Here is a 21,586-nt window from a genome sequence, read left to right as displayed (position 1 = left end):
ATGAACCTGGTCACCAGCCAGAATTATATCCAATGTTGAAAACTAGCCTAGATCTTACGATCTTACATAGTAGAAACAGAAAATGGAAGTATGGTTCGAAGAAACAGTGTAAGATTTAAATCACTCAAGAATGAATGTCGGTGAAGATATGCTGGAGATGATGTGGTGAATAACAATGCCAGTGCTATCTATCTATCAATCTAGATTAAATCTTGCATTAAATAAAAATAGTGATTAGAAAATTATAAAAAGTTGGTTTAACAGTAATGAAAACTAAACAAAAATTATAATTATTTATTTTTTAGTTAATACATTTTAAATACACAGTACACATTATATACAACTCCTAATTAAGATTTTCTTCTATCCAGTCAATAAAAGTAGTAACTCTGGTGTAGACACCGGGATATCCCTTCTCAGCGCATCTATATCCATAAGAAACCACTCCAATTAGATAATATCTTATAAATTCACCATCAAACCTTCCCCAAATTAAAGGACCTCCTGAGTCTCCTTGACATGCATCTTGGCGACCATCCGCCCGTCCTGCACAGAGAGTTCTTTCATCAATTGTTGCTTTAGTCCCAAAGGCGGCGCTGCATTTTTCAGTATCAACTACTGGAATCTGGGCTATTTGGAGAGCCGCACTTGAAGGTCCATCTAAAATGAATATACTTTTATATAAAAAAAAAATAGTGAAAACAGATCTCTCGACAGCAAAGTGTATGGTTTGGGTACAGAATGAAATATCAAGTTCATTCCACGCAAAGATAGGATTACTACAAGGAGGTAGCTTCTCATGCCTTCTATTCAGCATTTTCTGGAAAACTCTGTAAGGTAATAGGCGTAGCACTATTATTAATTGAAGTTATACATATACTAGCATACACAATTACAGAGGTATCATGACAAGAAGAGAAACTAACTTAGTCCAAGCTTTCAAGTTGAGTTAGAAGTGCTAACGAAAGAGGGAATGCGTGAGATAGAGCTCACAAAACACACATATAACCAAAAACTGAGTAAAACAAGGAGGAAAGGTCCGGATCAATATTTAATGATTAATGATTAAGTAGATGAAAACTTAAAAAGATTAGAAATGCAAAACTGGAAAACAAAGATAAATATTAGAAAACCAAGGACGGAATGGAAAATGATTCTGTTACAGGTGAAGACCCATAATGGATTGTAGGACCAATGATGATGGTGATGCTGAAATGTTACGAAAATAAATGGTTCATATTAAAATTTGTAATGTAATAACTTACATATATCTTGTCGTTGGATCATAACATCCAGCATTCAAATTTCAACATAACTTTAATTATTATGGACAATGTGTGACATAATCAATCAGGTGCAAATACAAATAGGCCAATACATTTTAGAGAAAAATGGTGAAAATGAAAGTTCTCTTAAAAGCAGATCTTAAAAAGTTCTTTAATTTGCGAGTTTCTCAACAATCATAAACAATTGTCCGAGATAATTGTAAAAAAAAATTATTTTTGCAGTAATTTATAAATGTTAATAACGTTGTTTTTTGTATAATGACATGTAATATAAGTTCTTTAAATTCTTAAAATTTTAGTAATTAATGTGTATTATTTATATAAATATATAATAATTATTATTTCTTCTTGTAAAGTACAAAAACATTCGTTCGTACAAAATTTGTTTTAAAACCATTTCTTCAGAGAGTGTAAAAACTGCTTTAAAAATAAGTCATTTCATTGTTTAATTTAAATAAACACATTTGGTGCATTAATTTATAATTATTAATATTATATATTTATAGTGGAAGTTCGCTGGACATACCATAAGACAGAAAGACGACAGATGGAATAAGATGATTATACACTGGAGACCATATACTTACAAACGAAAAAGAGGAAGGCCACAAATGAGATGGTCAGATGACTTAAAGAAACACGTAGGCCCGAAGTGGATATAAACTGCCTACAATAGAGAGACGTGCAAGAAGGAAGAGAAGGTCTATGTCCAAAATTGGACAGCAAGGGCTGTATAGATAGAGATTGATTATATATTTATATAAATCCGGTATTTGCCTATTAAAGAAGAAAAATAGTCGATTAGAGATTCGCGAGATTACAAGAATAATCTCACTCAATATTTAACAAATTGTGGTTTCAGATATTTGTTAGGGAAAATGAATTCAAAAAGGGGTAAGAATAATATTTTTTTAACGCAATGTCCTCCACTATCACATAATTTCCGTTGAGATTATCGGTTTAGGGAGGTATCCATTCTTGATTGCAGATCAGATCTTTTGGTCGAGCAAATATGGGTGTCATACTCTGTTAGATATGTATTATCTACGAAAAATACTTACTATAATATGTGGATCCCCAGCCAGCAACTACAGCTGAAAATTTTACAAAAGTTTGCTTTCTGAAAAAATCGTCAATTGGTAGACATACAGGCCATACCCAAGCTAGAAAACAAAATGTTTAAACGTAAGTTTTTCTGATATTTATGTAAAAAATATAAATTAAAAGTATGACAAGCATTTTGTAACTACGGGCCGGTTGTTCGAACGCTAATCAAAACTTGATTGTAATCAAATATTTAATTAAAATCAAATACGTCACATTTTGAGGTTACGTTGACTGATTTATTTTATTCAATCTTATTATTTTGCGTTTTAATTTAAAATAAACCATAATTAAACTCTTTCTGATGTTAATTTCATGTTTTTATTTAAAAATCAATAATAATAAGCAATTTTTAATCATGACAGCTGCTATGACGTATTTGCGTGTAATTAAATATTTGATTACAACCAAGTTTTGATTAGCATTCTAACAACCGGCCCTAAATGTACTGCGACTTCCACAATTATTTTAAACCTATTAGTAATATTTTAAGAGAACAAGTGAAAAGGTCTTTAAACACCTGCTGAAAATAAAAAAAGTTTTTTTAATACTGAAACTACTTTAAGGTACAGGTCCCAATTTATATTAAACCTAATATATATTAAAGTCAAAAACTGAAGTTTTTCTTGTAACAGAAAACTGTTCGAGTGAGAAAGAACTCTCTATACCTATACCGATTTTTATTTTATTCAATTGTTGGACACACTCCTCGTGTCTTTTCCACTCTTCTCTCCCCAGTAATGTTGTTACACTTAGGCTTTGCATAGCGTATGGCACCAAAAGAAGATCAAAATTTCATCATAATTAAGTATTATACATAGTATATTATTAGTCCATGCGATTATTGTGCAAAGTAGGTATTTGTTAAGCTAAGCATCGCTTAGGCAACACGTTTTCCAGTAGTCGTACCATAAATCTCACTATATGATGAGCCAGTTGTGCTGCGGTTTTCTGAAGATTTGCCGATTGAACATGGTGTAGGTGTGCATTAGGGTGGAACTCATCTTTTCAAATTTCATTTTCGCGGGGTGCGCAATTGATTCTCCTTCCATTTTCGAATGAAAAACTTAGAAGACATTTGTTAGCATTTTCAGTCCGAAAAGTGCCCCATTCTTGAAATTTTGGAATTCTCTAAAAAAATTTTTTTGGGTACAGGATAGCTGCTTCGCTAAGATACTAATCAAAAACCTTTGAGACAATTTTTGTTATTTTCATTTTGACAACTACCCCAGCGCTTTTGAAATATTGATGATTTTATCAGTTTCCACTTTTCAAAAAATCGATAGAGTCAACGATACTGTTTTTTATTGATTCACTTCAGTTATTGAAACTATAATATGAAGAAAATAGAAAAAATAGTTAGTGTAAAATGAAAAATTATGCTTACAAACTGAAGAATAACATAAAAAATCACTGTGAACGATAGTCTTTCTTAGTATCAAATTTAGGCATCAGAAGACATGATTCGAGCTTATTATTAATAAATCCGTCTCTCTGTAGTCCACAGACGGCGACACTTGCTTCTGTAACTAATTTGACACAGCTTTCAGTGGATTGTGTGTGACATGGATTTTTTTTATTATTTTTCAGGATTTCATTTTCCACAAGCTGTGGCTCTATGATACCCTGAGATAATATTTCAGTACTGATATTCTTTGTAAGTGAATATTCTGTCTTAGTTTTTGTACTGATCGAAAGTTTTTACCTTTACAGTATAACAAGTGTATACATTGTATAAATTGTACCGCAAACAAAACAAAAATACTATTCACGTAAGTGCATTCGATCTACACAAACTCTAGATAAGTTTTGGAACACACACTGTTAGAGTGTTAAATATGTACTAATTTGACAAGAACATCTTTCTAAACTTACGATTGGTGGGAGCTCTTTCCAAAGTAAGAATTGCGATATCGCTGGTATATTTCACGGGGCTGTAGTCGTGGTGAACTTTGGCTTTGGTCAATAGTATATCTTCTGGTTCTGTTCCATCATTAGGATTGTTTAGATCTAAGTCTCCTAAACGGACGATATATCTAAAAAGTATAAAAAACAAATCATAAAAGGATATCAATTGCTTAAGAGATTCTGATTGATATATTGTATGATATACAGCGTCGGTTTAACTAGGGGTCTTTTCGGGGCTGTAGCACCGGACGGTATGCATACTGTTCCGAAATTATATTGGTTATGGTAAAATAAAATTTGGGTACAAATCCACATGGTATCAAATTTTAAAGATCCAGCACTTTGGCAAGATTGCCATAATTATGCAGAAATGATTCTAGAAAAATGTGTCGAACAGAATCTTACAGATATGGAATTTTCAATGTCGAAAAGAAATTTCGGCGAACAAAACAGGTATGCCAGTAAGCAAATAATTTATAAAAAACTGGTTATTGTAGAAATGGTTCGCCGTGATTGAGCAATTTACTCCGAGAGCACTGGCAATATATTTTGTCTTTATTGTGTCTTATTTAAAAAAAAAGAACCAATTTAAAACAGGATTTTCATCACGGAATAAAAGTAGGAAAGATTTGACGAACATGAAAGATGATAATAGATATAGATACCCTGAAAATTTATACTCCTCTCTTATTAAAACAAGGAAGAGTTGATGTAGAACTCGAAAATCAAATTAACACTGCGAGAGAATATTGTGTTAAAGTACTAGAAAGAATCATAAGTGTAATAAAGTTTCTGGCTACCAGAAAATTGGGATTTAGAGGTACTTATGAAAGAATTGACGAAAAACGTAATGGAAGCTACTTAGGTTTACTGGAACTATTGTCAGAATATGATCCATTTTTAAAAGATAATAATAATAAACGAGCAAATTTAGGTAAGGGCAAAACGTCATATCTATCAAAAGATGAAATTGTTAAGCAAATTAAGGCAAACAAATACTATTCTATAAATGTAGATTTAACACCTGACATAACACACGATGACCAACTTACAGTGATTTTGAGATATTGTAACAATAAATGCAATCCCGTGAAAATATTGGTGGGATTTTATAAAAACACTGGGCATAGCTCACAAGAACTTAAGGAAACAGTTATTGGTATGTTAGAGTCTTTGAAATTAGATATTAAGAACTGTAGAGGCCAGTCTTGTCTCGTGCAATAAAGGATTCGCCTTGGATCATTCGCCTTGGATTCATCCAACACCCCACGCGAACGTGGGGTGTTGGATGAAAAACTAAATGTAGGGGCAGAAGTTTTAAATCATTTTAAATACACTCCGATAATTTAGGTGGATGCAGAACAGAGCTTTTTTTCATACAAACGTATATATACATATAGGATGATACAGATATACTTTTCAGCCTGCATATTGTCCTGACTCTGAATGGAAAAATTGATTTTAAAAAGCAACCGATGAAAAGACAATCAAAGAAAAATTGAAAAAAGGTAAATAAATAAATAAAAAGGCGTAAAGAAATCACAGACAAGAAGCAAAGAGTAAAGATAGCTGTATGAGCTAATAATTGACTAGGCACTGGGAAAACAAGAAGAAAAACAATGGTAATATGAATAAATAAGTAAATCTCCTATAACCAAAAATATAACAAGGAAAGGAAATATAAAAATATAGAAAAAAAAATAAGGAGAAAAACTTAAAGAAGAAGAAAAAGTGATGAAGGAGTCATCCAACCAGCAAAGTATACTTACAAATCTTTTTTGTTGTGTACACAGTGAGCAGCTGTGAGAATATGTCTTTCTGTAATGAGTGTTCCACCACACAGCCATCTTGGTTTTTTGGGATCCCTGCTATTTCTATAACCCAAATTAACGATGAATGGTACTTCATCTGCAAAATAAAATTTGTATCAGAAAAATTTCTGCTGGTTATTTAAATGAATCTAAAAAACTGTTGTCGTTATAAGAATGCAATTACTAAAGTCTATCTGTTTGCAACTGGCAGCTCATTACAAACGCAAATCTCCAAACAGCAGGGAAATTGGTCAAAATGAAATCACTTAACATAATATCCTCTCGTGTTGAAATGTAGTTATAGAATTATCAGTACAAACCCATGGATTATTATATATCTAACAAGTATGAAAATCATGGATTTTGGAGAATCAAAAAGGGACAGATTTAAATGATAAATAAAACTAATATTAAAGGGGATACTTCGTATTGATATCTAACATTTAAGCAATGTGCATAAAATAAAAACTTACTGATTTACCTATAAATTTTGGATTTCGATCTCTTTCTCTTGTTCTGTGAGTTTAATACAAATTGTTTGATATCCTTCAACTTAAAAGCTGCATTTCGTCTGGCCTTTTACTTAGGTCCATAGTAACTGTATTGAATTAAGTTGACAATGATAGGTGGCAAACATAACACCGTTATTCCTTTTGTTTTTGCCATTTTGTCGGATGGGATAAGTCCTGTCCGACCTAGCAACCCCAGAGACTGGAGTACCACAGGGAGTGGTGCTGGCACCACTACTGTACACAATATACATCGCTAATATTCCAAGAACACCAGGAACGTTATTCAGGAACACACGAATGTAGATATAGCAGTAAATAACCTGCAAATTGCGTTGGAAACACGAAGAATGGAGTATACAATGGGAAAACCCCATAAACTCTCTTGCTCTTCAAAAAGAGATATCAACAGCCAGAGAAACAACTAACAGTGCAAAACAACCCCATTGAATAGAAAAGCGAAGCCAAATACCTGGGAGTCATAATGGATAAAGGACTAACATTCAAAAAACACGTAGACACCACAATACAAAAAGATAACATGGCAAAAGCGTCAATGAGCGTCAAAGTGCCATAGGCGGGAAAGGGATGGTCTGGAGCATTGGAGCGCAATGAATTGTTACACCCAAACGTCACTTCAAGGGATGAACAAGTTTTTCAGGCTGGTTCAATTAAATTGCTTGCTTGTTTGCTGAGCTACCAATTGCAAACAGATTTTTACCTGAATATTACTTTCATTTGACTAAATACAGTTCATTGGAGGGTGTTTAAAACATTACAGAGATTTTTGGTCACTCAGTTAAATATATATGATATATGAATGAATACTCACGTAGTTTAGCCGGACCTCCACCTACAACTCTAAAGTTTGTTACATTACTAACACCACATTTCTCGTTGTTTAAAACGGCGCCAGTGATTTTTGTAACGGGTGGTTCTGTAGATATAACATCATTTTCTGTTGGACAACAAACAAATACTACAGCTCCAAATTTACAAGTTGAACGTTGTAAATATTGCCGCGTTTCCTGATTATTGCTTCTTGTTTTCAGTAAATTGAGCATATAAGTACACTCGTATATACTTTGACAAATTCCATATTCGTTCCTAGCTGTGTAGCAGGGCTCACCTTCTTCAACTAAAAAATATATGTATTATTAGAATAATGTAAACAGTTAATCTATTTATCTACAATAAGTGTAGATGTAAGACGGTCAGATAAGCAGTAAGTCAAGTGGGACCGGCATCTGACTCGCATTCGCTTCACTGTCGAATTTAAAGAAAACTAAAAATATCTCATAAAGTAATGAGTTTATGTATAGGGAATCATATCATCAATCATAGTTACATAAATACAATATTTCTGAAAAATAAAAAAAAAGGGTGATACATTTAAAAAAATTGATAAAAACTGAATTTTGTTTTGTAGTTCACCCTGTATACAATTTTTTCTCAATGATTTTAATTAAACTTAATTTAAAAACTACAATACTTTGTTTCCTTTATTATATAAAATAAATACTGGTTTATGCATTACTTCTTTATATACATGGCGTTGATTTCATAGGGACTTCGAAATAAAAATGGTCATAACTTGTTAAATACTCTGTATAATAATGGAAAACCCAATGCTATAAGAACAAGAATTATTAGACATCGACACCTTAAACGGAAGAGTGAGGACGTATATTATGTATATAATATACATATATACTTAAACCAGACGATGTCTCTTCGTTAAATGTAGTAGCTCAGGTGGTCTTGACATTGATGAATACCAGTGAAAGCAAATAGGTAATGACTTTGATAATCATGGTCAGAAAATATTTATTACATAATTTAAACCAGCAATTAGAAGGTTGTGTTATTATATTAAATGATGTATATTTAAAGTATTTTTTTATTTACAAACTCGCATCAGTCTATATTGCTGTTAGCGAAAAAAAAAAGAAAAATATATCCATAGAATAGTACAATCAAATTTTGTATAAATACTTTATTGCTTTTAAATATTGAATAGTAACTTTGCCACCGCACTTTAAGAATAGTTCTTTCAAATGCTCAAAAGCAATGTTTTTGTGATTTAGATTGTACAATTCTTGCCCAATGAGTTTGGCCACAGTATAGGGAGAATAGATTTTAGAAATGATTCCATATGGCCATGACATATGGCTTTATACATATATTACAAAGAGCTCTCCTGTTAAGGTAGTATTAGTCTCCGCTAGTTTATATTTCTTTACTTTATCCTTTGTAACAGAGGCAGATGCTACACAATGTTCCGTCTTAGATTCATCGGTGAATAACTTTTTGAAGGAGGAAAATTGAAAAATTAAGATTTGATATTTAGAATTAATTAAATGAGGCTGGTTTCTTTCTTATTTTCTGACAATAGATCCAAATACATAAAAGGAGAAGATATTGGCCAAGGAGTGGAGTTGGCATCTTGATAGAATAGATTTCGGAGACATTCAGGTTTAATTCATGTATGATTCGTCTGTATGTTTCGTAAATGAGAATGTGGGTTTTTGCGTGCTGAATATTCAAAAAGCGAATGGTTTGGTGACATTGTAAAGAGTACAGCATAGCTGTATATAAAAGTATTCCTTCCTGTCTTTCTAAATCTAATGGTAGTTCACCGAGTTCGGCCTGAAGACTTATGATAGGAGTTGTTCTAAATGTAGTACGTATTATTCTAAGAGCGTTATTTTAAATGGTGTCTAAAATTAGAGTTGTTGAAGCAGACAAGTATTGATGGCATCTATAGTCGATCTTAGAGCGGATCATCATCATCATCATTGGTGCTACAGCCATATAAAAGAGCCTTGACCTTCCCAAGTCTATTACGCCAGTCAGTTCTATCCATTGCCAACTGTTGCCAGTTTGTTGCGCCTACTTTTCTGCCATCCTCATCTACACCATCTCTCCATCTGAGTTTTGGCCTACTCCTACTTCTACTTCTCACAGGTTGTGACATAAGGATTCTTCTAGGAGGGTTGTTCTTGCTGTGATCTTACTAGATGTCCTGCCCATCTTAGTCTTCCTATTTTTATAAGGGTTACTACGTCTTTACCACCAAATATATGTTTATATCTGTGATATATCTCGTAGTTGTATCTCTTCTCCACACACCATTTTCACAGATGCCACCAAATATTCTTCTCAGGATCCTTCGTTCAAATACAAGCGAGAGGTTTTCATCTGCCTTGGAAATGGTCCATGTCTCTGACCCATATGTCAACACTGGTTGTATAAGGGTTTTGTATATGGTTATTTTTGTTTTTTGGCTTAAGTTTCTGCTTCTCATATGTCTACTCAGTCCAAAATAGCATTTGTTTGCTAGGATTATCCTTCGCTTGATTTCTTCCGTCATGACGTTCTCCTTGGTGATCAGGGAGCCTAAGTATGTGAATTTGTCCACCACTTCAAAGGTAGAGTTATCAACCGTGAATTGGTGGACGATGTTTCTGGCGCTATTGTTGGGTGTTGATGCCATTATCTTAGTTTTCTCCTCATTTACTTGCAGGTCCATATTTTTTGAGGCGTTTGACAAGGTGGTATACATTTATTCTAGCTTGCGTGTTGTGTGGGCAACTAGGTCAACATTATCTGCATATGCCAAAATTTGGGTTTATTTATTAGAAATGTTTCCTCTGTTGTCTATTTGGGCATCCCTGACCGTCTTTTCCAGAGCTATGTTGAAAAGGAGACACGCCAGCGCATCTCCCTGTCGCAGCCCAACATTCGTTTCAAATGCCTGTGATTGTTCGCCCTGTATTTCGACTTTGCAAACAACTTTACGCATTGTAGCCTTAACCAATCTTATCAGTCTTAGAGCGGATCAGAAGTTTATATAATGTGAGTAGAGTAGAGGGAAGAAAAGGCTTGGGAAGAAAGAAGAAATATTCGCTGAGGAATATTAGAGATTGGACTAATCTCAGTGTTGAACAGATATTTCACGTTACAAAAGATAGGGAAGAGTTTAAAGAAGTGATCGCCAACCTTCGTTAGAAGACGGCACAATAAGACGAAGAAGAGTACCGTGCGCTCCACAATTCGTACCAGAAAGATATTTCAAGGGGTTTAGTCTTTTTGACATATTGCTGAAATATATTTGATGTGGTCCTTCCAGGTTAGCTCTTGATATTTAATTGTTTTTACATATTTAAGTGTCTTTTTCCCAAGTTTTAAAGTAGGTATTTTCTTTATCTGTTTTGGTCTCTTTGAAAATGGGATGCAGCGAGTTTTCGATGAAGCAAATTGAAAATCATTCCTTTTAGACCACATTATAAATCTATGGAGTTGATCTTGTAGTAATTTGGCCATACTCTGTATATTGTTTTCCTTTAGAAATATTATAAAATCATCCGCGTACAATCTTGCTTAAGTGAGGTTATTAATTGATTTGATTATATCATTAATGGTTGTAAGGAAAAACGTCGAGCTGATTACCGAGCTTTAAGATATGCTATTTTTTTGTTATCTCATATTAGATAGAAGACCAATTACTTTTACCTTGAATTTCCTTGATAGCCCCATGATTCCAGTTTTCATATTATTATCTTGTGATGGCAAGCCATATCAAATACTTTATGGAAATCAAAATAAATTGCAAGACATTTTTGGTTGTTGCAGAAGCCATTATTAATTTATGATTCTATATCTACTAAATTGTCGGTAGTTGATTTTAAGGGACGAAATCCAGTTTGTTCATTAATTAGTTGATTATTTTGATTAAGACACCATAATAAACGTTTATTTAATTTAAGATGTTTTGTTGACATATATTTTGAAGAAATTGATAGTCGTCTTCCCACATAATTAGGTATGTTTAAGGAACTGAATTTTAAATCAGAATGACGGTATTAGATTTTTGTTTCGATACAGTGCAGCGACAACCGCTGATACGTATTTCGACCTCCTTAGGTCTCGTCAGAACGGTATAGTCACTGCTCTATACCACTATATACCGTTCTGACGAGACCTAAGGAGGTCGAAATACGTATCAGCGGTTGTCGCTGCACTGTATCGAAACAAAAATCTAATACCGTCATTCTGTTTTATTATTTACTTCGTTTGAAGTACCAGAAACTGAATTCACTACGAATTTTGACCAGGATGAACGGCTTGTGGAATGTAGTTTTAGATTCCTTTGCCGAGTAATTTATCCAGCTGTTTGTTTCGCAAATTTTAGGAAACACAGTGGTAAAAATTTGAATTCGGTTTCGCTAGGTAGAAATCGTTTGATTTCTCTTTTTGAATTTTAAATCTTCAACAGTTCGTAACAGTTTTCTTTATATTTTGATACATCTTATATGTACTTGTTAACTGTATTTTTAGCATTCTTCTATAAAATCTTTAATCAAATGTTTATATTCTGTTACAGTATTTATTGGTTAATATTTTTTTTAATTTCCCGCTCTAGCTATACATCAAAGATCTCCATATATATTCCCTCATTATTTTATATTACCGATTCCCGATATTCCAACCAACGATTTTGTAAATTATTTCATATTTGAAACTTGGAACTAATGATCTTGTCTCATTGTCTGTAGTAGTCCCCTCGAATATTTTAGATTTTATGTTTTGTTTAATTAAATTTTAGACGTTTTTCTTCAAGCCTGTCTTCACTTTCCAGTCTTTCCTCAAGTTTCTTTATACTACTTTTTACTACATCATTATAATATATTAAAGCGACAGGAATATATCCTTCCTATTATCTCATTCGCACTAATCACAACATTATTAAATTACAACATTAATCACAACATTATTAAATTAGATAATAATTTCAACTTGATAACAATTGACAATTTTTCACTGTACCGAGACATTGTTTAATAACTTGCATTTCAATTGTTGACAATTTCATTCCAATGCTAATACACCTATTAACTGACTGGTACAATATGGTTTATTAAAATAATTAAAGCAATAACACAAGTATGACGCATTTTCTATACAGCAAATATTAATTCGAGAAAGAATCAATTCATTAATACTAGATAATATCAATTCTTATTGATTTGATATTGTCCTTACAAATTAATACAATATAAGCTGGGCATATTTCTACATTAAACTCTCCTGGGACGAATTTATTCGAAGATAGTTTACTTGATTACATGAAATCAACTTTAACTGATTTAACTGACATGATTTTTCTAAATCTTTGATTCTAGAAATAAAGACTTCAAAAGGAGATTAGTGGATATACGTGGAGGATGAACTGGTATGCTTTACAGGAACTAACAGGCCACTTGACCAATTCTTATATATAGTACTAACGCAGCCCTTTAGACCCATAGGTTGAAAATTGCTCTCCATTATTTACGGTCCTTAGTTTTTCCTCTCCAATTTCTAATACCTTTCTCTTTAAGGTCCTTTTCTGCTTCATCTAACCGTAAATGGCCAAAAAATAAACAACCTACATTTTGCAGACGACACAGCCCTTCTTGCAAATAGTCAAGAAGAGTTGATTGATCTCATACAACTGGTTGAAAACAAAAGTCAAATATTTGGTCTGCAGTTCTACAGGAGGTCTACATAACAAAGGCAAAGAGAATGTTTTAATGCGAACAATGTGCAATCGTAATTGGGTCTCAGATTTTAAAAGTCTGATTCCTATTTACAAATCACTAGTACGATCAAAACTCGATTATGGATCGGTTGTATACTCATCTGCAAAGAAGACTCTTCTTGCTATACAAGAAGTCATACAAAATACAGCACTAAGACTAGCTACAGGAGCATTTTGTACTATCCCCATTAAAAGTCTACAATGTTTAACCGGGGAACCACCTTTACATTTTAGAAGAATGTACTTCTTATTAACATATTATCGCCGAACGTTTCAAACAGGCCTGGTATAAATAAAAAAATGGACGAACCCTCCCTTTACGAGAGAATCAGAATCTCTCTCTCCCTAATATTCAATTCCCAAAATTTTTTGATCAGTCACATACAGTCACACCTGATCTTCTGATAATCTACTATAACCATAACCATAACCACATAAATATCCTTTATATATTTTCCTATAACTATTTACGCTGATGATTCGAGATCAAATTAATAGTATGGATTAAAGCAAACACTTAATTGGTTAAAAAATGCTCGAAGGCAATCTGTTTTTACGAAATATCCTATATTTTATTGTTTTGCTTGCGCGTCAAAGATTATAATAAATAAGTTTAAATTATGCATTGCCTATACGTAAATATTTATTAATAGTAGGTTACCGAAATAGTTTGATTTTTCATAAATTGCAAGACTTAAATAAATTTCATAAATCTCAAAACCATAAATTTAGTAAAATCCATTTAGTCATAAATAATAAATATCCAAAATAAAATAATATTTATAGTTATCTAGAAATCGTCAGAGCTTTCACAATGTGACACGTACTCCAGTACACAGTCAAGTGCTAAATATAATGCTTATCACCTTCCTATAAGACTTCCATTTGTTGGGTAACCTATTTTTGGCTGCAGCAAACTGAAAACTCAACTTTTTCTTAATTTTGGTCGAACATCTCCGACAGTTTACAGAGTCTTTATAGATTGCAAGAAGCAGAAATAGAGCTCGAAATATTTTAAATTCGACTAATATGCTAATTTTGGCAAGATTTTAAGAAGATTCCGATTGATCATTAAAATAATGGATAGTGTTATGATGATCAACAATTACTAATAACTAGGGTCTTAGATATATGGTTACACTATGCCAAAGAACTGGAACATATTACTCTGCCTCTCACTCTCTCCCTCTCTCACTATCTTTCTCAGTTTGTCTCTACCTCACTTTATCTCTCTCTCTCTCTCTCTCTCTCTCTCTCTCTCTCTCTCTCTCTCTCTTCTCTGAGTTAAAATAGTGGCCATCATTTCGTTCTCACTTGAACGTAAACTGAATGTGATTAATAAGAGTTCTAAGGGCCATGTTCCTAAATTTAAATTCATTAATTAAGATGCACCATGTGCATGCATTGTAAATTGAATATTGAAACAGCCTGTACAAGATATTTATTTCAAAATAATTAAAAAGCACATACCTATGTACATTTACAATTCTAATTCACATACATTATTAACTGATTTATATGATACATTTCTGCATTATAATTATTTGTTTAATTTCAGGATACGTTTATTAAAATATATGAGAGTTTATTAAAAATGCAAAGTTAATTCAATAAGAAAATTCACTCCCAGACAAATTCTCCTCACGTTAAACCCGAGGAAATAGACGTAGAAGTAGGCCAAAACCTAGATGGAAAAATAATGTGGATGAGGATGATAGAAAAATCAAGCACACGGGAAACAGTTGTCACTATATAAAACTATGCAACTGTATAAAAATGATATGTTCTTATTTTTGTTATTCTTCGTTCAAATAGACGTATAGTCTGTCTGTTTTTCAATGTGCCAGTATATTATCGTTCCAGGGTTTTCATAGTCGTTAACTGATCCCCTTCCACTAGAGAGTTATATCTGGCTATTTTTGCAACTCTGCCCTCAGTACTTCTGTCTATATGGTAATTCTAGCTCACTATTATTTTTTTACCTATTCCATAATGTTTTTAATCTGCTTCTGTGCTTTTGGCTCTATTCCTAAATATATTTCTTGTTAATTCTTCCGAAGATTGTCATTTCTGCGGTTTCCGGCATCCTCTTTGTTCTTACTAGACTTCGGCAAATATGCATATTGCATATTTTGCATATTGTGCATATTTTATGCAAATATTTCATATTTTGGCATATTTGTATAAAAGTTTGCATAAAGTGCATAAAAGTTCAGATTTTTATACTGTATTTGAAAATTTTTATCCAATTTATTTCAATTCTTGTATAAAATTTTGTAGTCATTTTAATCAAGAAATGATCTAAGTACGTAATCTCTACAGGTACAAAACATTTACAATTTCAAAGAAGATCAATTTAAGTAGCCCTCAACATTCTTAGAAAGTCTCGGTCACTGAGGCATTCAGTTATTGGATAATCGCTAAGGGTTCGCTCATTTGCATTTTATGATCTAATCCCCAAATCTATCTACAATTTATTGTATCTTAACAGCAGGTAAACGGCTAATAGTTTTGTTCCTAATTTAGGGATTTTCCAAAATCTCCCAGTTTATTGAATTAGGTACCTAAACATTTCTAATTTGATGCTCAGATTTGTAAATCATTTTTATTTTGATATTCAAAGCGTAAACACTCGTTGTGCGTAACAAAAAGGAAGATTGTGATTTTATAATGCCTAAAACAACCAGTGCTTCAACTTGGATTAAACCTTATAAAGAGCTGTCTATGGATATGGGAAAAATCTACTGTTCAGTCTGTGGCAAAATTGTAAGTATCTAATATTTTCTATTAAATATCTAATATTTCATACATACAAGGTGTTTCCAAATGACACTTACAACGTTTGACTGTAGATACTTCTCGAAAAATTGAACAAAACGATATAGTTAATGAGGGGTCAAACTTATTTACTTTTCGATATACAGGGTGTTAAAATTAAAAAAAATTAAATTCTTTTAGTCAATAACAACAATAACTTTAAAACCAATAAACGTATTTACTTGAAATTTAGTACTCGTAGGTTGTTTTTAAATGAAAAATAGCTTCCTTTGCTAATGAAGCAAATGCTTTAACAATTTCGCGTTTTATACAAGAAACATTAGCAACTTTTTTTCTTCCGACAACTATTCCTTCTAATAAATTACTGCTTATTTTATCGGATGCTGCTCCTTATATGGTGAAAGCAGGACAAAATTTAAAAATATTTTTCCCAGATTTAATACATGTTACTTGTGTAGCGCATGGATTAAACAGAGTTGCAGAGGAAATACGAAAAAGTTTCCTCTTGTAAATACCATGATATCCAGTGTCAAAAAAGTATTTCTTAAATCTCCTATAAGAATTCAACTTTATAAAGAAATGCTACCTAACATTCCTCTTCCACCACAACCTATTTTAACGCGATGGGGAACATGGTTAGAAGCAGCTAATTTTTATGCAGATCATTTTGTTAAAATAAAAAACATAATTGATACGTTATCAGATGAAAGTTCCCAATCTCTTTTGGATTCTAAACAAACTTTTCAGAGTAACTTGCTTCAACAAGAACTTTCATTTATAAAATCAAATTTTAGTTTTGTTCAAAAAACAATTACTCAGTTAGAATCACCAAAACTGTCATTGTTCGAAAGTACAGCATTAATAAAAGAATTTGCGTCATGTTGTCGGAACGTTAGAGATAATATTGGAAAAGATATTTTAAAAAATTTGAAGCTACTATGGAAAACAATAAAGGTTACCATATTCTTTCTGAAGTAGTCAGTGTTCTAGCTGGAAATATTTCGGAAACAATTAATTTAGAACCAAATGTTTTGGTTAGTTTGAAAAATGCTCCCGTTAGATCAGTTGATGTTGAACGAAGTTTTTCCATATATAAATATATGTACTCAGACAGAAGCCACAAGTTTTTGTTAGAAAATTTTGAACACCACTTGGTCATTTATTGTTACCATAATTCTAAATAAGTTTATTCATACTTAAAAATGATGTAGTTACTTAAAATAAATGTAAATCTTAATGAATAGTAGGAAATATTTAGTTATGTACACTTTTTTTTTAAATAAAATTGTTACTATTTTACGATTTTTTTATTTATTTGTATGCATATTTTGTAAAATATTTGCATATTTTCGGGTAAACACGTGCATATTTATGCGCATATTTTCTACATTTTTATTTGCATATTTGCCGAAGTCTAGTTCTTACTGTAAGGTAAGATAGGTTTCTGCAATATAGGTCAGCATTGGCTTTACAACTGTTTTTAAATTCTCATTTTAACTTGTTTTTTTATTTCTGCCTCAAACCTTCCGTGACTCGATAATATATATATATATATATATATATATATATATATATATATATATATACATATATATATATCTTCCAGTTGTTGACCTCACACGCCTACCCAAAATTCACCGACCCGATATTCCTCTACGTCCCATTGTCAGTGCATACAATTGCCCTACACAACCATTGGCCAAGTACTTAGCCAAAACTCTACAACCTTTCGCCGAGAATGCTTCTTCCTTCGTCAAAAATTCTTTTTATTTCATCGAACTTCTTAAACAATACCATATCTCACCGTCAGACATTCTAGTAAGTTACTTAACTGAATGGTGTATATCCTAGTATCCAGTTCATGATGGAGGTGGAAACAGATTCATCCCTACCGTTTCTCGACGTTATCATAAAGAAAAACCAATCCCAAGGTTTTCATCAATCTGTTTATCGAAAACCCACCCATACCAGTTGTTACTTGCATGCCAACTCTCATCGTCCCCTTTACAAATTAATTCAGTCTTTAATACGCGTGTCTCCAGATCAATACGCCTTTACAATGGTGCAAGTAGATCCGCTGAGCTCTCTAGATTAAAACAAGCCCTCATCCAAAACGGTTACCACGAAAATCACATCAGTTTGGAGCATCCGCAGACATCAATCTCCAACTCAATCTCAACCCAAAGACTCAGACCCTCACCATACGAAAGCTTTTCTTCCTTACATCAAAGGTGTCACTGACAAAATTCTAAAATCAACCGGAATAAAAGACAATATTTACCCCCTAACAAAAACTTTCATCTCTTGTCTGATCAATTAAAGACAGAAGAACATTCGATATGGACAACAGGGAGTTTATGAAATTCCTTGTGCAGACTGTCCCCGATCCAATATAGGCCAAACAAATCCTAGAACCCAAAATAGGATTCATGAACATTCCATTTCTGTTCGCAAGTCAACACGGCAAAGAGATAACAGCATACGGTTACCTTCGACTTGGAGACCTCTCATAAAGAAAATGCCGTCCGTCCCACCCGTCAATCAAAATCCTACTGCCATGTCAAATGTTCGCGCCAACCACCGTGCCTCTACTGATGCCATCAATTTCTGTTTTACATCTGGTTGGTACTTTGCTGACTACTATTGTTTTAGTTTTCTGAGATGAGATTGTCATATTAAATTCTTTTGCTCTGATCTTAAATCTGTGGACCAGACTTTATAGACTATCTTCATCTTGGGCTATCAATATTGCGTCGTCTGCATAACAAAGTATTTTTATTTCTTTGTTTCCCATTCTGTATCCTCTTTCTTTGTTAACGTTTTTGATGATTTCATCCATGATCAAATTAAAGAGCATGGGGCTTAATGAATCTCCTTGTCTTATTTCGCTGCCTATTTCTATAGGTTCTGTAAGTTGTCCATCTATTCTGACTTCCATTTTGTTGTTTTGGTAGTTGTTTTCGATAGTTTTTATAACATTTAGGGGAACTTCTCTATTATGCAGAAGATGGGTTACATCTTTGAGTCTTACTCTGTCAAACGCTTTCTTTAGGTCAATCAGACACAGAAATGCTGGTACAGTTAGACGGATTATATCTATTGAATGCATTGTAAATATTGGTATAACAGACGATAGGAACACATAGAGAAATGCAATTTTGAAACCAGCCGCATATGGGTAATATCAAAGAGAATGATGATGATAAGTCTGGCATTGCAATCTTCAGAAGACACCTATTCTAGTTTGCTACTATTATTTTATTTGAATTTGTGCTTGGGATTTATTAAACTGGCATACAAATGACAAGCCAGAACTATCAAGGGATGCTCTACAAATATAAATAAAAAATCAGCTAAAAAATGTAATAACGGAGCAAATGCGTACAGAAATCGAAGCCGAACAGAAGATATAATAAAAACTATTATGTACACCTCAAGTAAACTAAACAAGAAGGTGCAAATTCTGTGTAAATAACTACCAGAATCAACAATTGTCTAGTATTTTTAAATTAAAATATCGGTTTGAGTTTTGTTATATAAACTGCTCGTCGCAATGACAGAACAATCAACAACATTAATTAATAAAAACACAATAAAATACCGGAATAATGGAGAACGAGCGAACTAATTCTACTGTTCAAAAAAGGAGATAAAAAACAGCCAGAAAACAACAGAGGTATAAGCTTGTTAAATACTACACTAAAACTTACAACTAAAATTTTACAAGAGGATAAGTTTAGCAGATGAACAACAGGGTTTTCGTAGTGAAAGATCGTGTACAGATGCAATATTCGTTATAAAGCAAATTACTGAGAAATCACTAGAGTATAATAGACCAGCATTTCTGTGTCTGATTGACCTAAAGAAAGCGTTTGACAGAGTAAGACTCAAAGATGTAATTCATCTTCTGTATAATAGAGAAGTTCCCCTAAATATTAAAGAAACTTATAATAATAAGAATATTATAGGTGATAAGACTCTGCATAACAATGTCTTTATATTGTTTTCACTGAATTGTTAAGCACACATTTTGGCTGACTTACTATAGTAAGTCTGTACTGTCTGTTGCGATCATCGTTGACCGATCGTCGCTGAGCGATGATCGCGGTATACCGTTTGTGTGGTCTGTTGTCATCGAATGCCATAGTCTGTGGACTAGTACGCATTTCGATGCGCATCGCCCCGACTCGAATTTTCCCATTGGCTCTTGACCTGGAAATCCCTATTTATCGCTCGAACAGCGCATATAAATATTGGCGATTTTCAGGTCAGCCAAGTCAGTCCCTCACGGGCTCTCCGAGAGCTTAGTGCTCTCGACGCTCTGCTTCCTGCATTTATTTTCCATACTCTGTGGCTGAGAATTGTTTCAACTTAACTTGGTGTTTTATTTCGACGAAGAAATTGTCATGTAAGAAATATCTTGCCTTTTTCAAGGCAAGACACCGAAATATGTACAAGTCCATAACCCGAAAATGGACTTAAAGTAGAGGAGCTCTCGACGTTAACTCCGAAGCCCTCTACAGAGCACCCGGGGATTTCAGAAGGTGGTTAGACCCTTAATTGTTCCCTTGAGGTGACACTGTTACGGCGCCGTTTTGACTGAAGCGTCTGTCGCTGCCTAGAGCCGCTAGCGTCGATCGTTGGCAACTGATCCGAGAGCAGACACAGTCGCAAAAGCTGAGCGACTATACTGGCTTATGCATGGGATTTTGAGTTTTTTATTTGAGAGATTCTCTTTTGGAGACATTTGATATGGAATACAGTTTATAGAATACTTTTTCATATCCTGTTTTACTAAACTTAACACAAAATCAAACTCAAGTTCACTCAACCGGAAGAACTGTGGAAACTTAACATTATCTCCTAATAAATGGTTGTTAGCTAGCAGGCATTTTAACAATAATTGTTTTCTTTTACATGCGCTCATCGCTTCATCAAGACCACTTGTTCACTAGACAATGGACTCACTAATCAAATCATCGCTTCAGTAAAACTACTCTGCTTGCAATCATGGCTTAGCGATCATTGCTCAGCTACGATCGCTCAAAGATAATCGCAACAGACACCCCAGTAAAAACGTACATTATAACGGAATTACTCTAGTAGAGAGATCAACGATTTTAATGCAAACACGTACATGTCGACTACCAAAATACCATCCTTCAAAACTAGATTTTTTGGTGAAGAGTATTTTCATTTTTCCTGCCAATTTCTCAACTTTTTGATGACTATATTCTCAACTTTTTACGAGCAGTTTAGCAGACTGTATTATTATTGAGTAGGTAGCTACGATTCGTTTTATTTACATTTTCATTATTAAACATTCTAAACGCTTTTTATTAAGTAAACATTTTAACTCGCATATTTTTTACGCAAATACTTAACCATATTTGAATATTCTTACCGAATAATGTCTCGTTTAAAAAAAGCGAGATCAGTTTTTATAAAAAGTAAAGAAAATGTTATCAGTGCCAGAGCTATCTTTTAAAAAGCTTTCCTTTTTCTTCTTGTTCTAATTTTGGCATCATAATCCTGGATGAGTATTTCCCTGTCTGATTATGTACTTCCATTCAGACCTCTCTTGTGCCCTTCTCCTCTATTGCTTTA

At 33.1% G+C, this 21,586-nt stretch overlaps 1 protein-coding gene across 1 annotated transcript in view; it reads right to left on the bottom strand.

Moving 5' to 3' along the window:
* Nucleotides 1–280: 280 nt before the first annotated feature.
* Nucleotides 281–21,586, bottom strand: part of LOC140452051 (venom protease-like) — a 35,077-nt gene continuing 13,771 nt past the window's right edge. Inside the window, exons 2-6 of the mRNA XM_072546083.1 lie at nt 7,451–7,756; nt 6,068–6,206; nt 4,266–4,426; nt 2,348–2,449; nt 281–660 (exon numbers count right to left, since the gene is read on the bottom strand). Of these exons, the coding sequence (XP_072402184.1) occupies nt 347–660; nt 2,348–2,449; nt 4,266–4,426; nt 6,068–6,206; nt 7,451–7,756 (1,022 nt within the window). The 3' untranslated portion in view covers nt 281–346. The remainder of the gene's footprint in view (nt 661–2,347; nt 2,450–4,265; nt 4,427–6,067; nt 6,207–7,450; nt 7,757–21,586) is intronic.

The sequence above is a fragment of the Diabrotica undecimpunctata genome, chromosome 10 (genome assembly GCF_040954645.1).
Source record: "Diabrotica undecimpunctata isolate CICGRU chromosome 10, icDiaUnde3, whole genome shotgun sequence".
NCBI classification, from domain to species: domain Eukaryota; kingdom Metazoa; phylum Arthropoda; class Insecta; order Coleoptera; family Chrysomelidae; genus Diabrotica; species Diabrotica undecimpunctata.
This window is presented reverse-complemented; position numbering and strand designations above follow the sequence as displayed.